At 39.6% G+C, this 25,603-nt stretch overlaps 4 protein-coding genes and 1 long non-coding RNA gene across 6 annotated transcripts in view; 4 read left to right on the top strand and 1 right to left on the bottom strand.

Annotated features, from left to right (window-relative positions):
* LOC134176871 (uncharacterized) overlaps window positions 1-400 on the top strand; it is a 1,117-nt gene extending 717 nt beyond the window's left edge. Inside the window, exons 2-3 of one of the 2 annotated variants that reach the window (XR_009969385.1) lie at window positions 1-98; window positions 173-400. The exon at window positions 1-98 is cut by the window's left edge and continues 163 nt beyond it. This is a non-coding gene — a long non-coding RNA (uncharacterized LOC134176871). The other variant, XR_009969384.1, reaches the window with a different exon arrangement.
* Window positions 401-8,641: 8,241 nt separating this feature from the next.
* On the top strand, window positions 8,642-12,801 carry LOC134177104 (multiple inositol polyphosphate phosphatase 1-like). The gene is made up of 2 exons (XM_062643824.1): window positions 8,642-9,642; window positions 12,357-12,801. The coding sequence occupies exons 1-2, from the start codon at window positions 8,642-8,644 to the stop codon at window positions 12,799-12,801; spliced, it is 1,446 nt and encodes a 481-aa protein (XP_062499808.1).
* Window positions 12,802-21,193: 8,392 nt separating this feature from the next.
* LOC134177103 (uncharacterized) lies at window positions 21,194-22,274 on the top strand. The gene is made up of 2 exons (XM_062643823.1): window positions 21,194-21,341; window positions 21,395-22,274. The coding sequence occupies exons 1-2, from the start codon at window positions 21,194-21,196 to the stop codon at window positions 22,189-22,191; spliced, it is 945 nt and encodes a 314-aa protein (XP_062499807.1). The 3' UTR covers window positions 22,192-22,274.
* Window positions 22,275-22,342: 68 nt separating this feature from the next.
* Window positions 22,343-23,210, top strand: LOC134177102 (uncharacterized). Its single transcript, XM_062643822.1, has one exon. It carries the CDS (start codon window positions 22,343-22,345, stop codon window positions 23,171-23,173), a length of 831 nt encoding a protein of 276 aa, XP_062499806.1. The 3' UTR covers window positions 23,174-23,210.
* Window positions 23,211-23,759: 549 nt separating this feature from the next.
* Window positions 23,760-24,813, bottom strand: LOC134177101 (putative ATP-dependent DNA helicase Q1). Its single transcript, XM_062643821.1, has 2 exons — window positions 24,480-24,813; window positions 23,760-24,408 (listed from the first exon to the last, which is right to left on the bottom strand). The coding sequence occupies exon 2, from the start codon at window positions 24,360-24,362 to the stop codon at window positions 23,760-23,762; it is 603 nt and encodes a 200-aa protein (XP_062499805.1). The 5' UTR covers window positions 24,363-24,408; window positions 24,480-24,813.
* Between the last annotated feature and the right edge of the window lie 790 nt (window positions 24,814-25,603).

Genomic DNA, 25,603 nt, shown 5'->3' with positions numbered 1-25,603 from the left:
AGGAGAAACAATTATACAAGTTTACAAGAGACGATGATGCAAATGCTGAAATATTGTACATATTTCTGTCTGTTGGAACCTAGCTGGAAGGATGAAAAGTTTGAACATGATCTAACAGCATCAGTTGTTCATCCACTAAGAAATGTTGGTCCTTGTGCTCTTGTTGAAGCAGCTATGCAAGACGATGTGATCACAAACTGGCCGATCGAGACCTGTAGTTAGCGCAAAGGCTAGAATATCTTGAGCTACTTTCTGTAAATAGATTACTTTGCAAGTGCGCATCAATACTTAATTGTGAGGGGAGACATGTAATTGTTGAAACTCTCAATGATATCGAAGTAGATCTGTAATCATAGAGACCACGCTGCATGTGAACTTAATTGATACAAATACAACTAGAATGGAAAGTGTGTGTATCAATCTATAGTCAACTATATAACATAGCTACATCAAGATTTTGCTGTCCTGCTTTCATGATTTGACGGTCAGTTGGATCAAAGTAATTGTACTAAAGGCAGATGTTGATATTGAAACTACATATTTGCCACAGTGGTGGTCAGATATGTCTACACTTATCAACATTTCAAAACTTCGAATGACTTGTATTGAGGGAAGAAACTTTCAATTGAATTTAAACTTAGTAGATATCTTACCCAATTCAAACCATTAATAGAAATATAACTAGAATGTATAAAGAATGTGTATTTACAATATTCAACCATTTTATATTATGCTATAGCTACATACAGGTTGTGCTGTTTGTAGCTCCACTGCCAGAGTTGAATCAATATATTTATATTATGTAAATATTAATATCAATTATTAAAACTTTTTCAAAATATTAGTACAGTAAATAGAAGTTTGCATGCAAAGTTTTACTTGTGAAACTACATATTTGCCAAAGTGGTGGTCAGATATGTCAACACCTAACAAAGATTTAAAAAAAATTCGAATGACTTGTATTGAGGGAAGACAACTTTCAATTGAATTCAAACTTAGTAGATGTCTTACCCAATTCAAACCATTGATACAAATATAACTAGAACGTAAAGAATGTATAATTACAATATTCAACCATTTTATATTATACTATAGCTACATTCAGGTTTTGCTGTACACAGCCAGATTGAATCAAAATAATTGTACTATGTAGATATCAATACCAATCATTAAAACTTTTTCAAAATATTAATACAGTAAATAGAAGTTTGTATGCAAAGTTTTACTTGTGAAACTGCATATTTGCCAAAGTGGTGGTCAGATATGTCATTACTTGTCGACAGATTTCAGAAATTCGAATGACTTGTATTGAGGGAAGACAACTTTCAATTGAATTCAAACTTAGTAGATATTTTATCCAACTCAAACCATCGATAGAAATATAATTAGAATGTAAATAATGTGTATTTACAATATTCAACCATTTTATAATATACTATAGCTACATACAGGTCTTACTGTATATTGTTGCTCCACAGCCAGAGTTGAATCACAATAATTATAATATGTAGCTATTAATATCAATCATTAAAACTTTCTCAAAACATTAATATAGTAAATAGAAGTTTGTATGCAAAGTTTTACTTGTGAAACTACATATTTGCCAAAGTGGTGGTCAGATATGTCAACATTAGTCGACAGATTTCAGAAATTCGAATGACTTGTATTGAGGGAAGATAACTTTCAGTTGAATTCAAACTTAGTAGATGTATTACTCAATTCAAACCATCGATAGAAATATAACTAGAATGTAAAGAGTGTGTAATTACAATATTCAACCATTTTAGATTATACTATAGCTACATTCAGGTTTTGCTGTACACAGCCAGAGTTGAATCAAAATAATTGTACTATGTAGATATCAATACCAATCATTAAAACTTTCTCAAAACATTAATACAGTAAATAGAAGTTTGTATGCAAAGTTTTGCTTGTGAAACTACATATTTGCCAAAGTGGTAGTCAGATATGTCAACATTAGTCGACAGATTTCAGAAATTTGAATGACTTGTATTGAGGGAAGACAACTTTCAATTGAATTCAAACTTAGTAGATATCTTACCCAACTCAAACCATCGATAGAAATATAATTAGAATGTAAAGAGTGTGTATTTACAATATTCAACCATTTTATAATATTCTATAGCTACATACAGGTCTTACTGTACATTGTTACTCCACAGCCAGAGTTGAATCAAAATAATTGTAATATGTAGATATTAATATCAATCATTAAAACTTTCTCAAAATATTAATACAGTAAATAGAAGTTTGTATGCAAAGTTCTACTTCTGAAACTACATATTTGCCAAAGTGGTGGTCAGATATGTCAACACCTGTCGACAGATTTCAGAAATTCTAATGACTTGTATTGAGGGAAGACAACTTTCAATTGAATTCAAACTTAGTAGATATCTTACCCAACTCAAACCATCGATAGAAATATAATTAGAATGCAAAGACTGTGTATTTACAACATTCAACTATTTTATAATATTCGATAGCTATAGACAGGTCTCACTGTACATTGTTGCTCCACAGCCAGAGTTGAATCAAAATAATTGTAATATGTAGATATTAACATCAATCATTAAAACTTTTTCAAAACATTAATATTGTAAATAGAAGTTTGTATACAAAGTTTTACTTGTGAAACTACATATTTGCCAAAGTGGTGGTCAGATATGTCAACATTAGTCGACAGATTTCAGAAATTCGAATGACTTGTATTGAGGGAAGATAACTTTCAGTTGAATTCAAACTTAGTAGATGTATTACTCAATTCAAACCATCGATAGAAATATAACTAGAATGTAAAGAGTGTGTAATTACAATATTCAACCATTTTAGATTATACTATAGCTACATTCAGGTTTTGCTGTACACAGCCAGAGTTGAATCAAAATAATTGTACTATGTAGATATCAATACCAATCATTAAAACTTTCTCAAAACATTAATACAGTAAATAGAAGTTTGTATGCAAAGTTTTGCTTGTGAAACTACATATTTGCCAAAGTGGTAGTCAGATATGTCAACATTAGTCGACAGATTTCAGAAATTCGAATGACTTGTATTGAGGGAAGACAACTTTCAATTGAATTCAAACTTAGTAGATATCTTACCCAACTCAAACCATCGATAGAAATATAATTAGAATGTAAAGAGTGTGTATTTACAATATTCAACCATTTTATAATATTCTATAGCTACATACAGGTCTTACTGTACATTGTTACTCCACAGCCGAGTTGAATCAAAATAATTGTAATATGTAGATATTAATATCAATCATTAAAACTTTCTCAAAATATTAATACAGTAAATAGAAGTTTGTATGCAAAGTTCTACTTCTGAAACTACATATTTGCCAAAGTGGTGGTCAGATATGTCAACACCTGTCGACAGATTTCAGAAATTCTAATGACTTGTATTGAGGGAAGACAACTTTCAATTGAATTCAAACTTAGTAGATATCTTACCCAACTCAAACCATCGATAGAAATATAATTAGAATGCAAAGACTGTGTATTTACAACATTCAACTATTTTATAATATTCGATAGCTATAGACAGGTCTCACTGTACATTGTTGCTCCACAGCCAGAGTTGAATCAAAATAATTGTAATATGTAGATATTAACATCAATCATTAAAACTTTTTCAAAACATTAATATTGTAAATAGAAGTTTGTATACAAAGTTTTACTTGTGAAACTACATATTTGCCAAAGTGGTGGTCAGATATGTCAACACCTGTCGATAGGTTTCAAAAATTTGAATGACTAGTATTAAAGTTAGACAACTTTTAATTGAATTTAAACTTAGTAGATACTTTACCCAGCTCAAACCATCAGTAGAAATATAACTAGAATGTAAAAAATGAGTGTTTACAATATTCAACCATTTATATTATACTAGCTACATACAGGTCTTGCTGTACACAGCCAGAGTTGACTCAGTATAATTATATTATGTAGATATTAATATCAATCATTAAAAAAGAAGTTTGCATGTAAAGTTTTACTTGTGAAACTACATATTTGCCAAAGTGGTGGTCAGATATGTCAATATCTATCAAAAGTTTTCAAAATTTGAATGACTTGCATTGAGGGAAGACAACTTTCAATTGAATTCAAACTTAGTAGATATTTTACCCAACTCAATTCATCAATAGAAATATAACTAGAATATAGTCAACCATAGATACATTATTGTTTCTTCACAGCCATCGGATCAAAATAAATGTATTAATTAAATGTAGTTATTAATAGCAATTATTGAAACAGTTTAGAATATTAATTAACATAATTAAAAATGGCATATGTGGCCTTAATTAATTGTTAACTAAAACTGTACATTTGCAATGGTCAGATATCATACTGTATGACACAGTGTACAGTGGGCTGACGTTGTGGTTAGTTTTAGTAGATTGGCTAGCCACGCCTATGTATTGATAGTTATGTCACGCGGAAGCGCTCTACACCGCTACAAAGTGGTGCATCTTCCGTGTGCTGTTTGGAATTGCGATGTATATGACACCACTAGATGTCATTTATACGCTTCGTTATGTTGTTTTAGCACTTGGCGATCGCGCTCTCATGGACACAACGGTCTGTGTGTCTAGAAGGTCATGGGCATCTGTCAGAAAGATGTTAGATGCTATGCGATTCTGTCAGGTTGCTTCTCAATATTGCAACGAGAGCTGCAAATTAGGTGATCGACTCACGCTTGCATGCCGGAGGAAACTCTCGTCAGTTTATTTCATGAAGGCTTGCGCTGAGTGCCAAGTCGAGTTGGAACGTGACCAACCCGCAACGCTAGCTGATGCCGTGAAATCCGCCTGAGAGGGTGCAACAACGTCAACTACGCGGACGACATGATGTTGTGGCAAAACAAGATCGACGACGATACAACCCAACTCCTTCAGCAAATGGTCAAGGTGGGCGAGCGACAAGACAAGTCATTGAGTCTTCTGATGCAGCAGGGTCAGTGCTCACCTGCTGCCTCTCGATCAACAGCAACAATATATATGCTAATCGCGCTCGCAGATGTCTCGTACTTTAGAGCTCAACCTAGGCGGTCTAGGGGAAGTGTCGATCACTACTGCGATATTGTGGGTCATCACTACGTTGAGTGCCGAAAGAGATTACGCGAACAGCAGCAACTCAAGCAACCACCAAGCAAGGAAGGTACATGTACATGCAGCAGGCAGACGCAGAACTATTAGGGGAATTCCCTAAACAGGTATTGAATGTCGGTGTTATGTCTCAACGTGGTGATGATGTGCGTGCCGATCTCAAGAAGCTCGGGAGCTTGTGCGTTTGTGAATACTGCTGGCCTGCCTATCTCGCGCCGTAACACGCAATCTATTGATTGCTTGCTGGGTATTGGTGCTTCTATCTCTATTAATTGTCTCTGAGGAAATTACGAATTTGCTCAAAGGTCCTACCGCCTACGCAGAGAGTGATATATCCGCAATTAAATGGTCATAACAGCTGGTACCATGCAATTAGCTGTTTCAGTAGGACCGAAACACATCACACATCCTTTTGTTGTGGTGAAGCAATTTGGGTTTTCTGTTTTGTTGGGTCATCATCATGACTTTCTGCATGTCTAGGGTGCATGCTGTACTGGAATTCAGGCAAGGGATTGTTTCTCTTTGTTATGGAGCTTGTGGGAAAGTTGAGGTGGTAACTGTTGGACAATTGATGTCAGAGATATTAAGACCTATTATATGAAGAGTCTGAGTCTGCAGACTTGATTGAATTAGAAAAGGACACACATGTGTAGGTATATACCTCCTTGATGCTGTGCCATTAGTGGTCAAGGAATTACAGTCAAGTGAATCTCCACCTGAGAAAGGTCTTCTATTGATGCGGAATACTTATGTGCCTTACACCCTGACCATTCATTGTCTATAGTCAACAAAATATGCTCATTAACAGGCCGCAATGATAATAAACAGTGGGATCAAATATCTGAGTTGGTGCATAATTATACTCTGATGTGTTTTCTTCTGGACCTTATGATTTGGGTGAAACTCACACTGCATGGACACTGGCATTAGCCTAGCTGCCTGTCTCGTCATACCCTTACCGAACGGGACCCTAAATTTGAGCGTAAAGAGATCACAAGAGAAGTGGATGAGATGCTGGAAACTACTAGTAATATAATTTGACCTTCTCAAAGTCCAGGGTTGGCTCTCGACTGACAAATGGGATGAAGGCAAATGTTTCTACATTGATTATGTATATAGATAGAAAGATCAGCTTAAATGATCATGCAGACTAAGGATCCTTACGCATTGCTGAGAATCGATGACATGCTTACAGAGAAAACAGCAGTCATTACTACCTAGTCTAGATACCCAACTGAGGAAGACCCTGAAGAACAAAACATATTATAAGGAACTCTCTGTGGAAGAAGTCGATGAGATCAAACAGGCAACTGAGGAAGAAGCTGAAGAGCATTAATTACGAACTCGAGACTGCAGCTGCATGAACAGGGGTGTCACATGACAAGATCTGGGAGAGAAATAATTCGTCCTTGAAGACTAGTAGTGACTTAGCTGTTGCCTTGGACCTAGAGTTCTGTCGTGTTGTGTTTCTCGCATATGTTATCTGTTTTGCATTTTCACTTTACTTTCATGAAGCGGATGGGGAGGATTGTAGTGGGCTGACGCTATATGCTTATTGTCTATAGCTATGCGTAAGTATTAATGGTATGTAATAGTTGTGTTAGTGTGAAACATAGCTGTACCATTACAGATATACTTATCGACAGATATTTCAGACATTTAATCTTTCTAGTGTGTGTGTGGTGTGTGGTGTGTGTGTGTGTGTGTGTGTGTGTGTGTGTGTGTGTGTGTGTGTGTGTGTGTGTGTGTGTGTGTGTGTGTGTGTGTGTAGTGTGTGTGTGTGTGTGTGTGTGTAGTGTGTGTGTGTGTGTGTGTGTGTGTGTGTGTGTGTGTGTGTGTGTGTGTGTGTGTGTGTGTGTGTGTGTGTGTGTGTGTGTGTGTGTGTGTGTGTGTGTGTGTGTGTGTGTGTATGCGTGTAGATGAGTCAGACGGAGTGTATAAGCTCCTGATTGCATGTGGTGGGTCAAATTTAATTTTACTTACCTATATATGTTAGTTTGACGTTATCTAAAACATTCCCTTATCTTTGAGTTGTGCGGTCAGATACGTAACAGACGTCGTATGCCTATGCCAGGCACGTAAGTGTACGGGGCAGTTGAGTGGACGAGAGCTCTTCCATCTACTTCCGGCGCATACGTATCCGCAGTCGTTGGAGGCTCCGTACATCTGTATTGTAAGTTACTCTGGTCGTACTGGTCGACTGTACATCGTGAAGGCATTCTCACGTGCAATTAACACTCAACTCACTGAATGTGACGAGGTAGGCTACGTCTACTGTACGTACGATCTATCTAGAGCGATCATATCATCGAATTCGAAGGGTACATGCTGTGCATGATCGCACGCAAACTAATTTCTATTTGATTTGCGATCGCGTGTCATAATACGACATCGCTAGTAGGCATGCACCAATAGTAGCTTTGTTTAGCTAGAACAAATCTTCATGCATGCGCCTAGATCGATCTGCTCATGAGAACTCGCGCGGCTCATAGCGAGCAGCATGAACACACCCATTACATCTCATGAGAAATTCGTCTCATGAGCCACTGCTCGTGAGAAATACACAAATCTCATGAGATGAATAATTGTCTCATTGCATCTCATGAGATATACGTCTGATGAGACTCCGCTCATGAGAAATGCCCAAATCTCATGAGATGAGGAATTGGCGTATGAGCCGCATGAACACACCCATTGAATCTCGTGAGATACACGTCTCATGAGGTTCCGGTCATGAAAAATGCCCAGATCTCATGAGATGAGCGAGAATCTCATGAGATTTCGCTTATTTTCATGCTCTTTTCTGCATGGGGTAATGTAAACACCTGATTAGTGTTTTTCCTTGTGTATATATTCCTCTGATAGAAAAATGCTTGCAACAGTTTGTATAGACTAAGTTTACCTGTAGGGAATTGGCAGTAATTATTATGGCTAGTAAACTGAAGATACTGTCAATGTATATTGACAAGGATGCAGACTTTGTCTTTGTGGACTCCGAGGCCAGCGCGAGGTTACATCTGGAAATTTGCTGTATTTCTTTTTCAACCAGGTTTAAAATCATTTTAAAACTGAGCGACTAGAGTTATGTGCAAGAAACGTCAATAAAAACTCTTCTTGGCACACAACGAGAGTTTGGTAGTAATTAATTAATTAAATGAGTCAAGAGTCTTGGAAAAATACTACGCGATGTTTCACAGACTTCAATTTTAGTCAAAAGACGTTTCCTAAATTATACACTCTTCCGTAATTTTCTTGAAACGTTTGTGGCTTCGTACGATATATATAGAGGGCATTTTCCAACATGCGAGGCAATAAAACAAAATGGCGCAAAGATACGGGTTGCATGTCGCTACTATCTTTATATACAACCAATTTCTGTGTGCTAAAATCAAGCAGTCTGCTTATGCAATAATTTGGCAAAGCCGTATATTACAAGAGTAATTTGGCTTACCCTCGGAGTTCTTGAAGTTTAAGCAAGTGGGTTTCCGAGGCTGCACCACGATGGCACTCCATTCTTTTGTTTTCTCTTTACTTTCCCTATCATTTGCAGCTTCGGATGGCGGCCGTGCATTTGATTTCGGTACTAAATCTCCTTATCCGGATCGCCACCGTGTTACCGACCTCTCACCTTTGGATTCAGATGGCAAATGTGGTTGCAAAGCTGTACATGTAAACGCCGTCATTAGGCACGGGACTCGTTATCCATCTGTGAAACAACTGGATGAGTTTGAAACACTGAAGAGTAAGCTACGAAACCTATCAGACATTATTAACCACACCCAGTACGGATGGGCAGTGACTTGGGAAATTCCAATACGACTTACACGCCACACGTGCAGTTTAGTAACAGACAGAGGCTTGAGGGAACAATTTGAGTTGGCCCAGCGTATTTCTAGGCGACTTTCTCAGTTGTTTGAAAAAGGATTCTCATCTAGATCGTATGAGTTTTCTAGTACTGACATGGAGAGGACAGCGAGAAGTGCAGCTGCTTTTGGAATAGGCTTATTTCTCGGATCCGGGAACCTATCAGATTGCAAACTTGACTCTGTGCCTATCAACCGCACCAGACTTAATGTTGACAACGAAATGAGATTTTTTGATTTGTGCCACAAATACATTAACAATGTGCATGTTGAAAAAAACAATGCATCATCTGAAAGAAAGAAGTTTTTCAAAGGGGAAGAGATGAACCGGCTAGCAAGAGAAATATCATTGAAGCTAACAGGAAACAAGTCTGATAATGCATTACTGCCGTATGATGTGGTACAGATGTCGAGGGCTTGTGTGTTTGAGTCTGTGTTTAGTGAGCGAGGCGAAAGTCCATTTTGTTTATTGTTTGATCTCGACCAGTGGGAGGTGGTGAGCTATGCAATGGACTTGAAGAACTATTGGAAACGTAGCTATGGGTCTGAGATCAATTGGAAGATGAGCTGCCCACTTGTTAGACAAATCTACTATGAGATGAAAAACTACAGTGAAAACAAAATAAAAGGATCGTTTAGGTAAGATGAATTGAAAGCAAAACCGTAAATGGTACAAATTAAGACTTAACTAAACAATAGACATCAGACAGCTACACAGACAGACAGTTAGACACTTCAATGAACGCACGAAATCAATACAGAAAAGAGGTTTTAGCCAAGTGTCTAGACACATGTAAACAAACAAACAACTAGAAGAATTATGTAAGTATAAACAAACAGACATTGTTAATACTTGTGTCATAGCTAAGGGTGACGACATTACTCTTTGTCTACTCTCATTTTTCTTTGGTACAATTATTGTTAAAAATAGAATTCACTAAACTCTAACACCAAAATAGCTAAATATATAAGTGAAATAGTACGTATACATTTTACATCAGGTAAGTGAACAGAGAGGGGCAGAGACAGACAGACAGACAAACAAACAGACAACCTGCTGGTTCAATTGGCTACACCCCCTACAGCTCTCTTCCTGCAGATGAATCTTTGCCAGAACTGGTCATGAATCATGTCAAGTTGCAGCACAGTCTTAGGGAATAATATCGGAAATCCACAGTACAAGAATTTATGGATCATCTCAGTACATCTAGAGATAGATCTCGCTTTCAGTCATTGTAAGAACAGGCAGCAGGAGCTTGCATGGTAATCTGCATTCCCATCCATTTCAACGTTTTCAACCCAGTCCAGTTCAAACATTATTGGCAAATTTTTGAGGGGAGAAATTGTGAAATTTCTTGCATTTTTTTGCAATTTCTTGAGATATCTCCCTCATTGTTTGCTTTTGCCTCCATTATTTTGAGTTTGATATTTGATATTTACCTTATTTATAATAGCAGTGCACTTACACTGGACATTTTAAGAATACCTTTACAAATTTAAAATGGCACGTCTTATGCAAACAAGATCTTAACAAGAAATTGACTAAACAAGAGCTGTCAGTTTGAAACTTATCTAACAAAGGTTTGATATTTTGTAATATTAATACACTGCTACTGTGAAAGAGGTTAATATTACCATTTGGAAACATATTTTTTTGTAAATTAAACCCAAAACAGTAGAGTTAGAGCAAAATAATAAGACAAGATATCTCAAGGAATTGGCAAAGAAGTTCGACCTGGGAAAGAATGTAGTTTGGCAATCTGGTTTGGTGCAAGATACCACAATCCACAGGATGATGTGATTGTGGCAGGGATTTACATACACCAAGGGCTACTATCTGGTCACTTTGACAGTTTGTGCACGGAAAACTGGAAGGCCGGTCGCATTTGAACACACAGCGCCTGTGCAAGTCTAGTCAGAGTGTTTAACTTCAGCTAGCACAGCAAAGAACCAACTCATCGATACCTCAACAACGACAACAGACCAGACATGTTGATATCCATCGAATTCCCAAACTGGTTACGACATAGAAATCGACATTTCTCTAGCTCATTCCTAGTTCACTCACTTGCTAGCATCAGCTGTTATACATAGCACAGTGGGTATTGCGGTATCAAGGAGAGAGGAGAGAAATGAGATTAAATACAGCCAAGAGCTTCTATAACATGCAGCAGGTATCAAGAAAATCTTTATTCCTTTAGTTCTCGAACATTTTGGTGTCTCGGAATACAAGCGACCAACTACATGAACAAGCTGGCCGACGTGGTCAACAGATGATGAGGGCAAAAACTAGGCCAATTCAAGACGCAGAGAACCGTTGTCAAAGTTATAGCAGACAAGATCTATAGCATTCACAAAATGAGCTCTACTGATGCTTACACTGTTGCACCGTTGTCTAATTATTAACTCATTGGATGTTTTAGAGTCTAAAATTTCTTTCTGCTTGAGTAGTTTTATAGCTTAGTGAGTATCCTTGCCATTCGTGTACGTAGTAGTTGTTGTATGATGAATAAATGCATTTGACAGACAGGCAGGCGGACAAATTATTTAAGAGAACTGAATGTGACTAGCCCCAAGATCGATAACAACTCCATCTCTTGCCTTGGTACAGTTGCTTTTGATTCCACTTCTAGTGTGGATGTGCAACTGGATGTTTGCACACCTATGGAACCAGGAGGTCATGACTCGTGCAGCTGAGGAGAACGGCTTTGCAGCAGTGAAGAGGGGACAGCAAAAAGCATCCAAATATGACAAGAAACCGATATCTTTGAGATTAGGTCTAATTTCATTCCTCTTTTCAATTCGGCCGATAGGGAGGGAGAGCGAACCAATTGTTTAATACGTTGTTAGAGTTGCCTGTAGATGAAGGCGGTAGAAAGAACAAAAATAATGTTAATGTCTTTTGGAGAAGATGCTTTTCAGTCTCTTTGCAGAGATGCAATGCGGGAGTTATCTCAAAAAAAGCTTTCTAGACTTCATCCTTGTACATTTACATTTAGATTTTCTCTGACATGATTAACAATTATTTTGTTGTTAGGTTTGTTATTTTACTTGTTGGCGGTTCTTCTAAAGCTGCTGGAAACTCACGTAGTTAGGGTTGCTGTTTTTGCCGTACATATAATATAAGAAATGTATGTTTTACTACCGACAGACAGACTGGGAGACAAACCGACAGACAGGCAGAAAGATAGACAGACAGAAAAACAAACAGGCAGATAGACAGACCGCGAGACAGACTCATAAATACAGATTCAGGCAAACAGCTATGCAGAAAAATGTTTCAATTTATTATATATTTCAGTTTTGTGGGACTTGTGTAATATCAAAATAGAATTATGTATTATAACTCATAGGTTTTGTCATGCTGAAACAGTAATACCATTAGCAACAATTCTTAATCTATTCAAACCATCTGAGCATCTTCTCGCTTCAAACTTTGCTTATCATCGCAATCGTCAATTCCGCATCAGCAAAATAGCTCCTATGAGTGCCAACTTGCTGTTCGTTGTCTATGATTGTAAGCAAGCCACCAACAAGGACTGTCAGCGAACTAGCAGCAACAATATCTACATCAAACTCTTTCTAAATGAAGAGGAAACGGAGATTCCTGGGTGCACGAAACCAACTGGATTGTGTTCACTTAACGAACTTGGGCAGCAGTTGTATGAATCGATTTACAATTGTAGGTTCGATGAGATGTGTAGACTTGGCAATGATGACGGTGACAATCCAGACCACGTGACATGTATCTTAGGTCTACTTGTATTTCTGTTCACCTTGATATACATGTGTTCTTAGCTTAATTATAATTTTAAAATTTCCAGATACGTTACACGACTGCAATACAACGTCTCAAACACGCCAGCTAAGACAGTACAGTGTACAAGTTGCTTTTGAAAGCAGTTTACGTTAAGCAAACTGCCACTGTTTTACTGTCCTATTTCTTATTTGTATAAGGTTGGCCCTTCACTAACACAACTTCTGCAACTGGTACCGTACTTAGTAACCTAGAGTACCGTTGTTGATCTGTCAGAGTTACCAATAGGTATAGGACGGCGGAGTTGGTCAGGCTGGTCAGGCCATGGACGAACCACTTTTAATAAAGAGGGTACTTTCGCCAGTGGTGCCTATTTCAGGTCTAGATCATAACGATTAGGTACATAAATATTTATCAAAGGCTTATTTCGTCCAACTCAAAGCTTCGTCATATTTGAGAAACACCATTCTTATCCCTACACAGTGTCTAGCTTCACGCTGTATGACGACCTTGGGCCTTCAAGTCCAGGTGTCAATTCTCAGGCGATCACGCCTCTAAGCGCATTTTAGGGCCACGCCTTTTAACGCTCGTTAGTCCGGACCCTTGTACGTTGCTTTCGCCAACCTTGTGGGTTGTGGATAGACACTGAGCAAACTTTTGATGAAATTCGTAAGTTCAGGAGCGTATCTGGCTCATTTAATGTGTTGATTCTTTCAACACACACAGATTCTTTCAACACACGCACACACACACACACACACACACACACACACACTCACACACACACACACACACACACACACACACACACACACTCTCACACACACACACACACACACACACACACACACACACACTGTCTCTTGCAAAATTATATATCCACCTTACCTGTTGTACAGTTCGTCATGTTTTTGATAGCCTAGTCAGTCACAGAGAAGCTTCTAAGTTATATTTTCATTTACAGAATTATTTGCTGTTTATCTGAGTCTAAATTCAACCCCTTCACATCTTGACTAGAGAATGTAAAGTTGCCAAGTTGAGGAAAAACATAATTTTCTTTCTAAAAAATGTCTGCGCGTGTTCTGTTACGTGAATATTTTATCATATAGTAAACAAACTTAAGGCGTTTAGCGTAATTGGTTTATATGTAAGAACTCGTTAATAGAGTCCCGTATCTAGTTTCGGATAACGACTAGATTCGGACGCGAGATCTTGGTCCAACGCAATTTTCTAGGTATGAAATATAGGGCAACGTAAAGACGTTAGGTAACTGATTTTGACCTGTGACAATCAAAGGATTGGGCTTGTTTTGGCAAGAACGAGACTCGACTAAACATCTACCACGCCCTACCTCTAGACCCGGACAAATACCTTTAGCACTAAAATCACTTTCTAATTTACAAGGCGTCTTCAAGCTGTCTAACTGATAAAATCTTGAATAAAACAATACACGTTTATCTAGAAATAATTCATTTTATTAACTCGTTTTACGTATAGAATATGAGTCACTCTATTGTACATCCAAACAATCAAGTATCTTGCAAACTGTTTGAAGTCATGACCCTTATGATTTGTGTGATAGTATAGTATTTTGCGTTCAATTATTCGAATTCGGCGTTTAATTATCCCAACTCGGCGTTCAATTATCCGATTCAGGCGTTCAATTATCCGTCGCTTACGGTTGTGCAGTAACATGAAAACTAAATAAATTACATAGTCTTCGTTTGGGAAGCTGCTCAGATATCGTCATTCATCAGCTGTCTATAGACGCAATGATTTGTAATGTTAATTAATAATCTTAAAATTAGCGTAAATTTGCTAGCTTGTGTGTTGTACGTTTGCTTTGCGCTAATCTTGGTGCACCATGGCCACGTACGTTTCGGCGGAAGTTTAATTAGGCTGTTGCGAGCAAAATCTACATATCTAGAGAGGTTTTGACGCTTTGCTCCGCCCTCGGATTTAAGTGGTGAATTTCGTAAGGCGCGCTTTCTGAGTGATACCATACAACACTTCCATTGCTCATACGGGTATTTAACTGATCAAAGAGCTCGAATTTCACTTCTTATCGCCTTCCCACCATGGTTGAATCAACAATCATTTATGCTCAGCCAAAATTTCAGACTTCATGAAAGAAATGTGTGCAGTTTTGACTTTACGTATCACACTGAGAGTATTGTTGCGATTTAGATTTGGTACATCTATGACTGAACCTCGGATAATTGAATGCGTGAGTCGGATGATTGTATGCTTGAATAGGATAATTGAATGCCTCATTCAAATAATTGAACGCCGGATTCAGATAATTGAACGCAAAATACTACAGTAGATGCTCTGCGGCGGAATTTTGGCCTATACCATTGACTTTTGCAATCCTTTGTGAGAGGATCGAAGAACAGCAGCTTATGAGGAAGAACAATAGTGCGAGTATGTAGACTGTCATAGTCCTCATCTACGTATACGCAAAACGTTCTTCCACCCCAACGTATACCTCAGGTATACGTTGTTTGTCTATTTAGCGTTGTGTTTCTAGTTGTTGTTAGGCTTTATTTACGTGTTGTGTTGTGTCCTATTGCTAAACTTCAAATAGACTACATGGTACCAGGAAATGGAGTGTCTGAATCCTCCAGAGCATCTATCGTTGAAAGGAAATAGAAAAACTTGGCCATGGCGTGGAAGAAGTGGAAGCAGCGGTTCGAAATTTATCTAGCACAAGTGTAGCTTCGGGATTAGACTATCACCCCCTTTTGTTGGCCTCGGAGTTAAAGCACAAGGTCTTGAAGCCGCATTGTGCTCATTTCTAGTATTTAATTAGAAATAACTTAGCGGATTCTTGATGAAGTGAGACATCTGGCAGCGGAACTCCAGACTCGTGACCAGGACATCTTTGCTGCGTAGGGAAAGGTTCACTCAGTACGTAACTGAAAGAATGAAGGCAACAAGGCAGGATTTAGACAAACTCTTTGACATCTGGTATCAAGACATTCTGCGACTCGCAGACAGGATTGGATCCGTTGTATCAGTTCCATGAAAGACGAACTTACAGCGAAACCGGAGCAATACACCTACTATTAATCGAAGTCCGGTTGAGCAATACAAACTATCCGTTGCGATACCCCTCCTAGACTTCCTGCTTCTTCAGATGCGCGAACGATCTAATGGTGAGCAAGATAATGTCCCAGCATTGTTATATCTACTGCTTACCCTTCTGGTTCGTTCCGACGTTGACCCAATGGAAAGCTGATCTTTCATTTCCGAAGTCTCTAGGAGTATGGCAAAGCAAATACCAGAAAATGCAAGGAGCAAGGAAAGAGAGAAAGAGTGCAAGAAGGCCATACCCAACAATTAATTAACCTTCTCCTGGCCTTGGGAGCCTGTGACTCTCGGTTGTACTCGAATGCTCATCGTCTGCTATTGATAGCATGTACACTGCCTATCACAAGTGCAGAAGGAGAGAGGTCATTTTTTCTACTGAGGAGACTGAAGGCTTAAGCATGGTCTACCATGGCAGAGGAGCGTCTTGCACACCTATCAGTTATCGCTATGCATTACAAAGACCGGGTACCAGCAGACGAAGTTTGTACAAATCATCCACGGAGATTGTTCATAAAGTCTTTGTTTGAAAGAGACATAGTTGCATCGTAGTTTACTTCCTTAACATTTATTTAGCAGTAGTCTATGCATGATGCAGTTAGATTTCGATGCACAGTTTTGATGATTCAGGGAGTTTATAACATGACACAATGCTAGAGATATGTTGCCATAGTTGTTGCCATTTGCTTTAGCTAAGCTGTAAGAAGCCTGGGTCATTTGCACATCTAACGATACAAATACGTTGACTGAAGTAGGCGTGGCCTATGGAAATTTGCAACCCCCTCTTTTCAAAAATCCTGGATCCGCGTCTGCTGCCTCGCTGGCTTAAAACGCGATTTGCTTCAAGATGCAATGATATACTAAAATTGTACTTTTGCTATAACCCATGACAACAGAACTGGACGTTTCTATGCGCTCACTAGTTGTATGTGTCAGTTGCCTCTTTTAGGAAAAGCTATATGTATCAGATACATACACTCATTCACATCTGGCTCAGAGAAGCGTCTGGAAACCACGAGAACTTGACTAATTTGACCATATCAGAACCAAACTGACCAGCCATTTAGTGCATTCTTGAGCATTGATGACATCACTATGAGGACTTTGACCTTCCTGCTTCCTCTGACCTACAGTTATGCTGCACAGCACAACACAGGGATTGCTGGGTTTGCGATGGAAAACATCAAGCGCCTTGTAGAGAAGGTCTAACAAACGTTACTGTGGAAAAGTGGGCAAACTGCTTGAGGCACGTACGTGAGAAGGTGGAAGCATTAAGGCAATAGACAGTGTGTTAGACGACGTTGTAGAGGATATGGTCATTGAAGTTGGTCCTGAATCAGAAGATTCGTCGTCGTCTGAAACTAAAAGTTCCAAGGATGATCATGAAGACTAGAAACGGATCCTAGACGCCTCTTTCTTAGCTAACCGACACCCTTACTGGAAAGTTTACTGTGTTGGGTTACTGTTAATTAACAGCCTGCTAGCTATAACATTTATGTACTTAGCTTTATGCAATTAACCCTAATCCCGCTTTAGTCCCGCCTTTCTCCGCCCCCTAACTCATTAAAATACAGGAAATTGGCTCCATTAACTTCAGTTACGTCTTTGTAGCCCAATGGTGAGTGTAATTACATCAGGCAAGTGAAGAGCTTTCGATTGATACCAATATCCTCCCGGAGGGCAACACCTTTGTCGCGCAAATGGCCACATTCCACCAGTCTCTCTAATGCGTGAACGCACTTTAATACTATTATAGTAACCATCAACAGGCACCGGAAGAAGCTGCACAGCTAGCAAACCCCGGTCAGGTCTGAAGAAATAGAAAACCCCCGGTCAGGTCTGAAGAACATATAGAAACCCGAACACGATATGGACGATTAGTGAAAACCCCACCGTCAGAGTTGCCAACTCACACGCAACTTGCGTGAGTCTCACGCACGTTCCATCAGCTCACACGCTCACACGCAAAGAACCCAAATCTCACGCAACTTCTAGATTGCTGGAACTAGATCCAGGCAGGCATGTAGAGTAAACCTGTAGGTAGACACCGCACATTACGCAAAAATCTATACTCTACTAGTAACTAATATAAAATATAACGAGACTGCCGTAATAGTGCAACAGTTGTCCCAAATGCCTGTGCTTTGCGATAATTGATAGTCCGGAAATCGAGGATGCATAAAAGGGTCCCCTATATTGCAGCGCGCGATACGTATGCAAATGGTGGAATATTACACCACGCGATCTCGAGGAAGCGACCAACAGTGAACACCCAGCACTACATAGTTTACTGTTTGTAAAAATTTAGGTATTTAGTCGTTTGTGGCCGTGCCCATATGCAGATTTAAGTACTGATGAATATCTGAGATCTCACGCATTTTCAGTATTCCTAGTTGGCAACTCTGCACAGTGGAGGAAGGACTATGTTTGAAACAAGGGGAGATGCAATATACGGGACTTGGGTAAATGGTTTGACTGGAATATCCGGGTTAGTCAGAATACCGGCTGCAGGAAAGCAGACGTCGCGTTGTGTTTCTAGTTGTTGTTACGCTTTATTTACGTGTTGTGTTGTGTTCCATTGCTATACTTCAAATATACTACAGTGGACACGCTAAGTAGAGTTGACTGACTGTAGAAAATTGGTTCAGTGATTGTGTAGATGGTATACGTAGGTTGAAGTATAATGGTAACGGAATGAATGTTTTAATCAATATTTTTATACATATTAATTAAATTTAAAAATTTTTTTAATGTAAAGTGAAGGGTAAGTGAAGTATAGTGTCATGCCAAGTGGACTTGTATACATGTGCCGTTCACATCATTCATCTATCAATCTCAATTATTAAAAATTATATTTATAGCAATTTCTGTTAATTAGTAACTATATAGTGTCCACTATAATGCAGTCTCAAGAGATACAATGGAAGTAGAAGTAGATTTGCCTCTCACATGTTGGTATTCACATTTTGTATTCCTAATATTAACAACAAATTTTGTTGATTTCAAGCAATTTATTAACACTCACATACACAAGTTCACCTCCTTTCGTCAATGTACAGTACCATCCATTTCTTCAGCTATTACAAACCATACTTCACAAGCCCTCTGCTGTCTTTTCTCCTCCAACTTTCGTCCTCCTTGCCGCAATGAGAGCGAGTAATCTACCAGTAAGAGAAGGTATGTCATATATGTTGCACTTCTGATCTCATCATCTGTGAGTTCCAATATCATCAGCCCAGTCCCATACCACTGGCTACTGCAGTGTTTAGCAACAGCATTTCTTAGACAAATAAAGTCAGGCATGTTTCCTACACACACACACACACACACACACACACACACACACACACACACACACACACACACACACACACACACACACAACATATCATGTGACATAGACACACAAACTGAAATTAGCATGCATGTGTATGGACACCAATGATGGACGCAAAATCAATAGCTTGTATTCAATACCACAATAGTCCACTCGTTTCTAGAACATGATTTACCTGTCTACTTTAGTGGTTCACATCAATTAACACAATTAGTAAATATACACATTAATTCAAACATGACACTTGACACAATAAAATCACCAGCTAGCAATTAGACAAGTTAAGGTGTTCACTAAAAATTCCATAAACTCCGAGCTACATTCCAATGTTTGATATTTGTATTATTAACTAACATGATGGCAGTGCTGAAGGTTGATAGAGTAGTGTGTCTTAGTTTGTTCTCACTCTTAAAACAGAATTCTGTGTAAGTAAAGCTACAACCATAATGTAATATTGGTTAACACTGTGACAGCAACAATGCAGCTTAGTCATTTAATTATCATGAAAACATGCCCCTCCCACCTCTACTAGTCAATAAATGCAATATTAATATGCTGAGTACACTTTAATAAATCTATATACTGAGTGTTGCACAAACAGTGCTGTACACTCATGGACTGACTTTATACAGCAGGCACCCAACTACATATATACATAGCATGAGATGAAACTTGATTAAAGTAAAAGAAACAAGCACATTGGAATTGGAATACAATCAAGTGTGCACGTGGGCATTAAAATTCATGATGGTTTAGCATTATTACAATCTCATGTAAATATAAGAACCAATTTACCTGTTTGGGAGCTTTGACTGACGAGAGAAGCTTCTTCCAGTCCTATTTCTTTTAAACATTCAATTGCATATCAGATGTCACAGCCACATTAGAGTGTTTAGTTGATATGACAAGCAAGTAACTTAGACTTTCTAGGACTCGCTCATTACCAACCACTTGTTTTACAGCAGCTTTTGCTCGATCCTTTTCCCGTTGCTTTAGAATTCCTTGATTTCCCCCTCAGAGTAAACAGCAACTTGTTTCAGTTCTTTGTGTTCCTCTAAATGCTTTCTGCTCAGATATTCAGTCTCATATTCAGTGCCTGGACTGTATCTGTCTAACATATCTCTCCATGCAAAAGGACACGACAGTGTCGAGCAGGGAAACACATTCTGCTTCTGTTGCCTTACCTCCACCACATACAACGTCAACAGAACGAACAGGATCTACCATGACAACCAAACTGTCGACATGAAATTCAGCTTCTTCACCTCGTGTGGCAGTGACACATACACACAGTGTGGCGGCCTTGCCACTTTGTATCTACGTCCCGCCCCTTTACAACCATTGTGTAACGGATACCCTGCGTCTGTGGCGAGACTACAGTGTACATACGTATGCGTACTATTGTACAAAGGATGCAGGAAACGCCACGTTTTCTTGCTAACCTGTAGCTGCCATCGAAACCAGCCGACCGCATGCTGTCATGATCAGTAGGATAGTAACATATGAAGAGGTGTCAAGCTCCAAGTATTTGCCATGCTGTACACTAGCCTCGTACCAGACCCTCTCGCGCCGTCGTGCCCGGTTCTCGTATACCGCCGAAGAGGGTCTGGGATCATACCGCCTACTTTCTTCACCTAGTGTCAACCCACGTCATCTAAGTGTCACCCACGTCAGCAACGTCAATACTTTCATGCTATTAGTTCATTATGCTGTCACAATACACCTTTCTATCAAAGCAAATTAGGCATTACGCTATCTGTGATATCCCAGAATTGCATACGTTCATTGTTTGTTTTCGTTCGTCTATGCGACATGGAAACCGATTCATTCACAGAGCGATCTCCTGAGTTCGATTCACGTTATCTGAAGCTGTAAGGTCCAATGTGATATGATCACCAGTAGCCTGGAGTCTATGCATGCACTAAGCGCTGCTCTATGACTGTGCTAGGCTACAAGAACAATATGACTCGGGAAGCTCATCAGATAGAGTTCCAACGAAAGTGGTAATGAACAGCGTCAACTGTAGCTTGTTGGCCGCCGGAAAGGCAGCGCTGTCTTCTGTGGATGTTGGCAAGCTAGTGCGCCTTGCCTTTGGATCAACTGTAGAGAGGAAAAGCGCCAGAGTTCAAGGCTGCCGCTCATACGTTTACTGCGGTATCCGGAGAGTGATCATGAGGAAAGTCCAGCCAAACGTTCTTGCATACAAGAGTCATCAAAGGATATTACATCACCGACCTCTGACCATCTACTACGAATTACACAATTAGAAGCTGAGCTCAATCGTGAAAAGAAGCGCGGACAAGACTTAGAGGCTGAACTGCAACAATCAATTATTGAAAGTCAATCTATCCAGTGGCATCAAGTAGGTACAGAAATTAACGCAGAGCTGAATGCGCTACAGAGAGCTGGAGGAATCATGTCACCAGATCCAGTTGATGCAGCAGATGCATCTTCACTGTCTGCAGACTTTAGTTTACATAATCTACACAGCCAATTACTTACACACGCTTCCAAAATTACATCACTGCTTTCCTCGATAGGCCAAACTGACACCACTACAGGACCAAAAGATATCTACAGCTTCGCAGCAGTCTGCTTACTAGCGAAGAAGGCAAGTGACAACGTCAAAGGTTTTCAGCTTCTAGTTAGTTTGATGTTGGTTGCCAGGGCAACTAGTACACAAGTCATTACTACTCTTAAACATATGGGTGTCTGCTTGTCATATAGTCAAACTTTTAGGTATGTGGAAAACGCTGCAAAGGCAATGAAGCAGAACAGAGAGCTTCAACATGGAGACTGGATCGTTGCCTATGACAACATAAATATTGAGAAAAGTGTCACCCATGAGAGACATGCCAGACATACAGAGGCATGGAACTTCACGAGCCGTTTGGCTGTCAAAGTAGCCAGACTTCCCCCACTTGATTACAACAAAACAGAATTACCACAATGCACTCGAGGAGATTTAGCTATAGACAAGAGTTCAGAAGGTACTCATACATAGATTCAAATGCTGCAATCACCTTAAAGCAAGACATCAATATGACAACCATGACCAACCAACAACAAAATCTAATATCCACCCTATTGCAGTGATAGACATAGATGAAAGTTACACTGACAATAATGTTATTATTCTTGAAGAATTTCAAAAAATGCTGGCGATACATGACACTGTTCAACAATGTGTTGTCGGTGACCAAGCGACTTGCAGGGCAATTCGTGCAGCTCGGCGTAGAAGGGTAGCAGATATTCCTTCAGCACGCCTCCTATGGGCGAAAGAGAATCTTGGTGATTTCCACTTCGCATGGGAGTGCCTAAAAGTCATCTTCCTCATATTTTGGGAGTCACATGATTTTCCTGGCTCATTGGCTCATCTCAGCAAACTGATCAACCGAAGTGGAGTCACCGCTGCTGCAAAAAAATTTCAACAATCCGATGAGTTCCTCAAACATGCATTAGAAGCACATCTGACTGCATCCCTCATCACCTTTCTCAACATATCTGCTACCTCAGATTTCATTGTACAAGATGCAACCATTATAACGAACCCATGGCTAAACGAAACAGCAGAGAGATTCGCCAATGACGTGCTAGTTATAGGAACAGATGAAGATGACCATGATGCAGACAACCTGTATAATTTCCATGGTTTTTTTCTGCGCATGGCCCTCCTTTATGAAGATTTGAGGGAAGCCATCAAGTACGAAGATGGCCCAAGAGTTATCCAACATTGGCGAATGTGGTTACTGTACTTCCTCGCAACAAAGAGAAGCAACTACAGCAATGAAGCAGCAAATCTCTTAGCCAATCTGAAGGCTGACTTTTCCAAGAGGCTTGCTTACATAGTAACTCACAACAGAGCTGTTAATTCTCTGGGCATACCTGGTCATGGGAAAGCAACAGACATGGCAGTAGAACACCACAATCTTGTCATCAAAACAGCTTTACGATCTTCTGGTGGCAGTATCACCTCCATCATTTAAGAGTAATAAGCTTAGCATCTCAGCTATTACATGATGCTGCACTGTTATGCGATCAGGAAGTTCATGCTCCTCGTGCAGGTACAAGGCATACAAGTACAAGTGCTGAAAAAGACATCCAAATGATGACATCCAACCTATTGGCCAGTCAAGTCACTTGTCGGAATCCCAAAAGAAAGTTGCCATTTAACAGACATTTCACAACACCAGAGAAAAAAGGATATGAAGTTGCCTTATCCAAGCAATGGATTGCAAAATTCCTAAGTAAGACAGACCTGAGAATTGAGGACAATCAGTCCACTGAAGACCATGAAGAAATTGATTCTCTTGATGACATACAGCTATGACAGAAATAGACACATGTACATAATATCGTAACTACTTGTATTGAGAAACATAGCCTAAAGTGAGTTACTAGTGATTTGTAATCTCTCCTAAAACATGTCTACAAGCTGAAGTGCTCCTTGTACCATCACTACTAATATTGGCTATAGTACAAGGAATGTGAAACTCAATTAACTTAAAAACTGCTAAACTGAAGTCCCTTACAACTCCTAGTGACCTAACATCATTTTCTGATCGAATCTTATTACATTTTTACTAGTTTATCAATCACTAACATGGATAAGACCCCATCTAGTCCTCTCATTCTGTATCTTGTGCCACCTGCCGTCCTTCTAAGTTCAAGTAGTGCTTTCCTCAAAGCAGCTCTCTGACCACCAACAACACGATGTGATCTCAACGGTGCAGATCTGCATGGAATAGGAGGAAGTGGTAAGGTGCAATCCACATCTGGCTGAAAAATATGAGGTCGCTCATCAGATGCATTGCAGAACGAACAGCACAAATCACTATCAGGTAATGGCTCATCTGACTGCAAAATCTTGTAAACAAGAACTCTTCTCAAACAGACCTTATTTGAGGCAAGAGTCACAATTTTGCTGTTGCACACTGACAGCCTACGGTCCTGAGAGTGTGCCACAAACCGAACAAGGCACAACCTTAGTGGATCTCTCCCTCCACGTCCAGCAAGTTGCACAAGCTCAGATCCACTGTCTGGCAAACCGAATAGAATAACTTCACTGATGTCATCAATGTCCACACCAAGGCCAAACGCACTAGTAGCTACCATGAATCGCTGCTTGCCACACTTGAATTCTCCATAGTGTTGAGATCGCCCCTCAAGTGTCATTGTGGCATGGTATTGTCCTACTGTACCCCTGGTTATACTACTGCAGCTGTACACAAGATGAATATACAATTTATACAAAACATCCTTTGATCTGCAAAATATGAGTTTTTGAAATACCTTTAGAATACTTTACAGAGGACAACATAGAAGCTAACAAGTGGAAGACTGACGAAATAGAGGTGGATGAATCCAAAGAAAAATATAAGTTTGGACGATTTAGAGATCCAGATACTAGAACATAGGCATATTCAGATGTTGGGTTACAGAAGTAATAAGAAAAAGTGGAGCTGTTGCTGAGAGAGCCATAATTGGGACAGTAGGCAGGCAAGAACGAATAAAACTTAGTTCCTTGTAAGAAGGTCTAAATGTAGACCCCACTCTTCGATCAGATGTACTTCATCAATAGCAATGAAGGAGATTGCTGTCTTCAATTTCCTAGACAATGCGTTTCGCCAAAAACTTGATGTGATCGCTTCTGGAGACGTATAAACTAGACAAACCACTGTTACCCACCATTGCCTAACCAAAAGATTGTTCAATACTACTAACTTAGTTAGTACTTGCTGGAAGAAATGTCTTTCAACAGTTTCTCGTCTGACAAGGACTCAATTCGTGTGACAAACACTCTCTTTTTTACCAGTTTGGCGACCTTGAATCATCAGGAGGCTATAACTAAAGCAAACTGGCTGCTTCAAGCAACTACACCTACCTGATCATGCATCAATGATATCAGCGGGCTAATGATCACACACACTCCGTTCAAGAGAAGGGCAGGCAGTAGGTAGCACAAAGATTTGCCGCCCGAAGTCTTCAGTCGAACAAACACATCCTTGTTCGAAAGAACAGCCTTGGAGGCCTCAAGCTGACCTTCACGAAAACTATGGTGTCCAAATACGTCGGAAAGAACAGATTTCAGACCGAGTTCAAAATTCGCGCTTTCAGAAGCCATTCCGCGCTTTGTGAAGAGTCTGCTCACAGCTGTGCGGATCAAGTAACCTCTGCTATGTCTGAGACCTACCACTCTGGTACTAATAAAAAGATTCTACCATTCCGTAACGGCCTACCCAAAGGGTTCCCACCTCCCAGCTTACCGTGTCTTCTACGCCTTCTGAAAACATCCTGCAGGTTGTTCAACGTAAGAGATATATTGGCGATCGCAGGAGAAACGCGTCCACGTCCAAGAGACTTTCTGTGTGACACATGAGAATAGCACTTACACTAATCGTGTTAGTAGCCCGAGG

Source organism: Corticium candelabrum, chromosome 3 (genome assembly GCF_963422355.1).
Source record: "Corticium candelabrum chromosome 3, ooCorCand1.1, whole genome shotgun sequence".
Classification (NCBI taxonomy): domain Eukaryota; kingdom Metazoa; phylum Porifera; class Homoscleromorpha; order Homosclerophorida; family Plakinidae; genus Corticium; species Corticium candelabrum.
Note: the sequence above shows the minus strand (reverse complement) of the source record. Positions and strands in the feature narration are given on the sequence as shown.

Excerpts from the sequence above, each read along its gene's own strand:
- LOC134177102 (XM_062643822.1), top strand. The coding sequence starts at position 22,343 with ATGCTGGCGATACATGACACTGTTCAACAATGTGTTGTCGGTGACCAA.
- LOC134177104 (XM_062643824.1), top strand. The coding sequence starts at position 8,642 with ATGGCACTCCATTCTTTTGTTTTCTCTTTACTTTCCCTATCATTTGCA. Across the intron at positions 9,643-12,356 it reads AAAATAAAAGGATCGTTTAG|GTTTTGTCATGCTGAAACAG; the intron begins GTAAGATGAATT and ends TATAACTCATAG.
- LOC134177103 (XM_062643823.1), top strand. The coding sequence starts at position 21,194 with ATGAACAGCGTCAACTGTAGCTTGTTGGCCGCCGGAAAGGCAGCGCTG. Across the intron at positions 21,342-21,394 it reads CCGCTCATACGTTTACTGCG|AGTCATCAAAGGATATTACA; the intron begins GTATCCGGAGAG and ends CTTGCATACAAG.
- LOC134177101 (XM_062643821.1), bottom strand. The coding sequence starts at position 24,362 with ATGACACTTGAGGGGCGATCTCAACACTATGGAGAATTCAAGTGTGGC.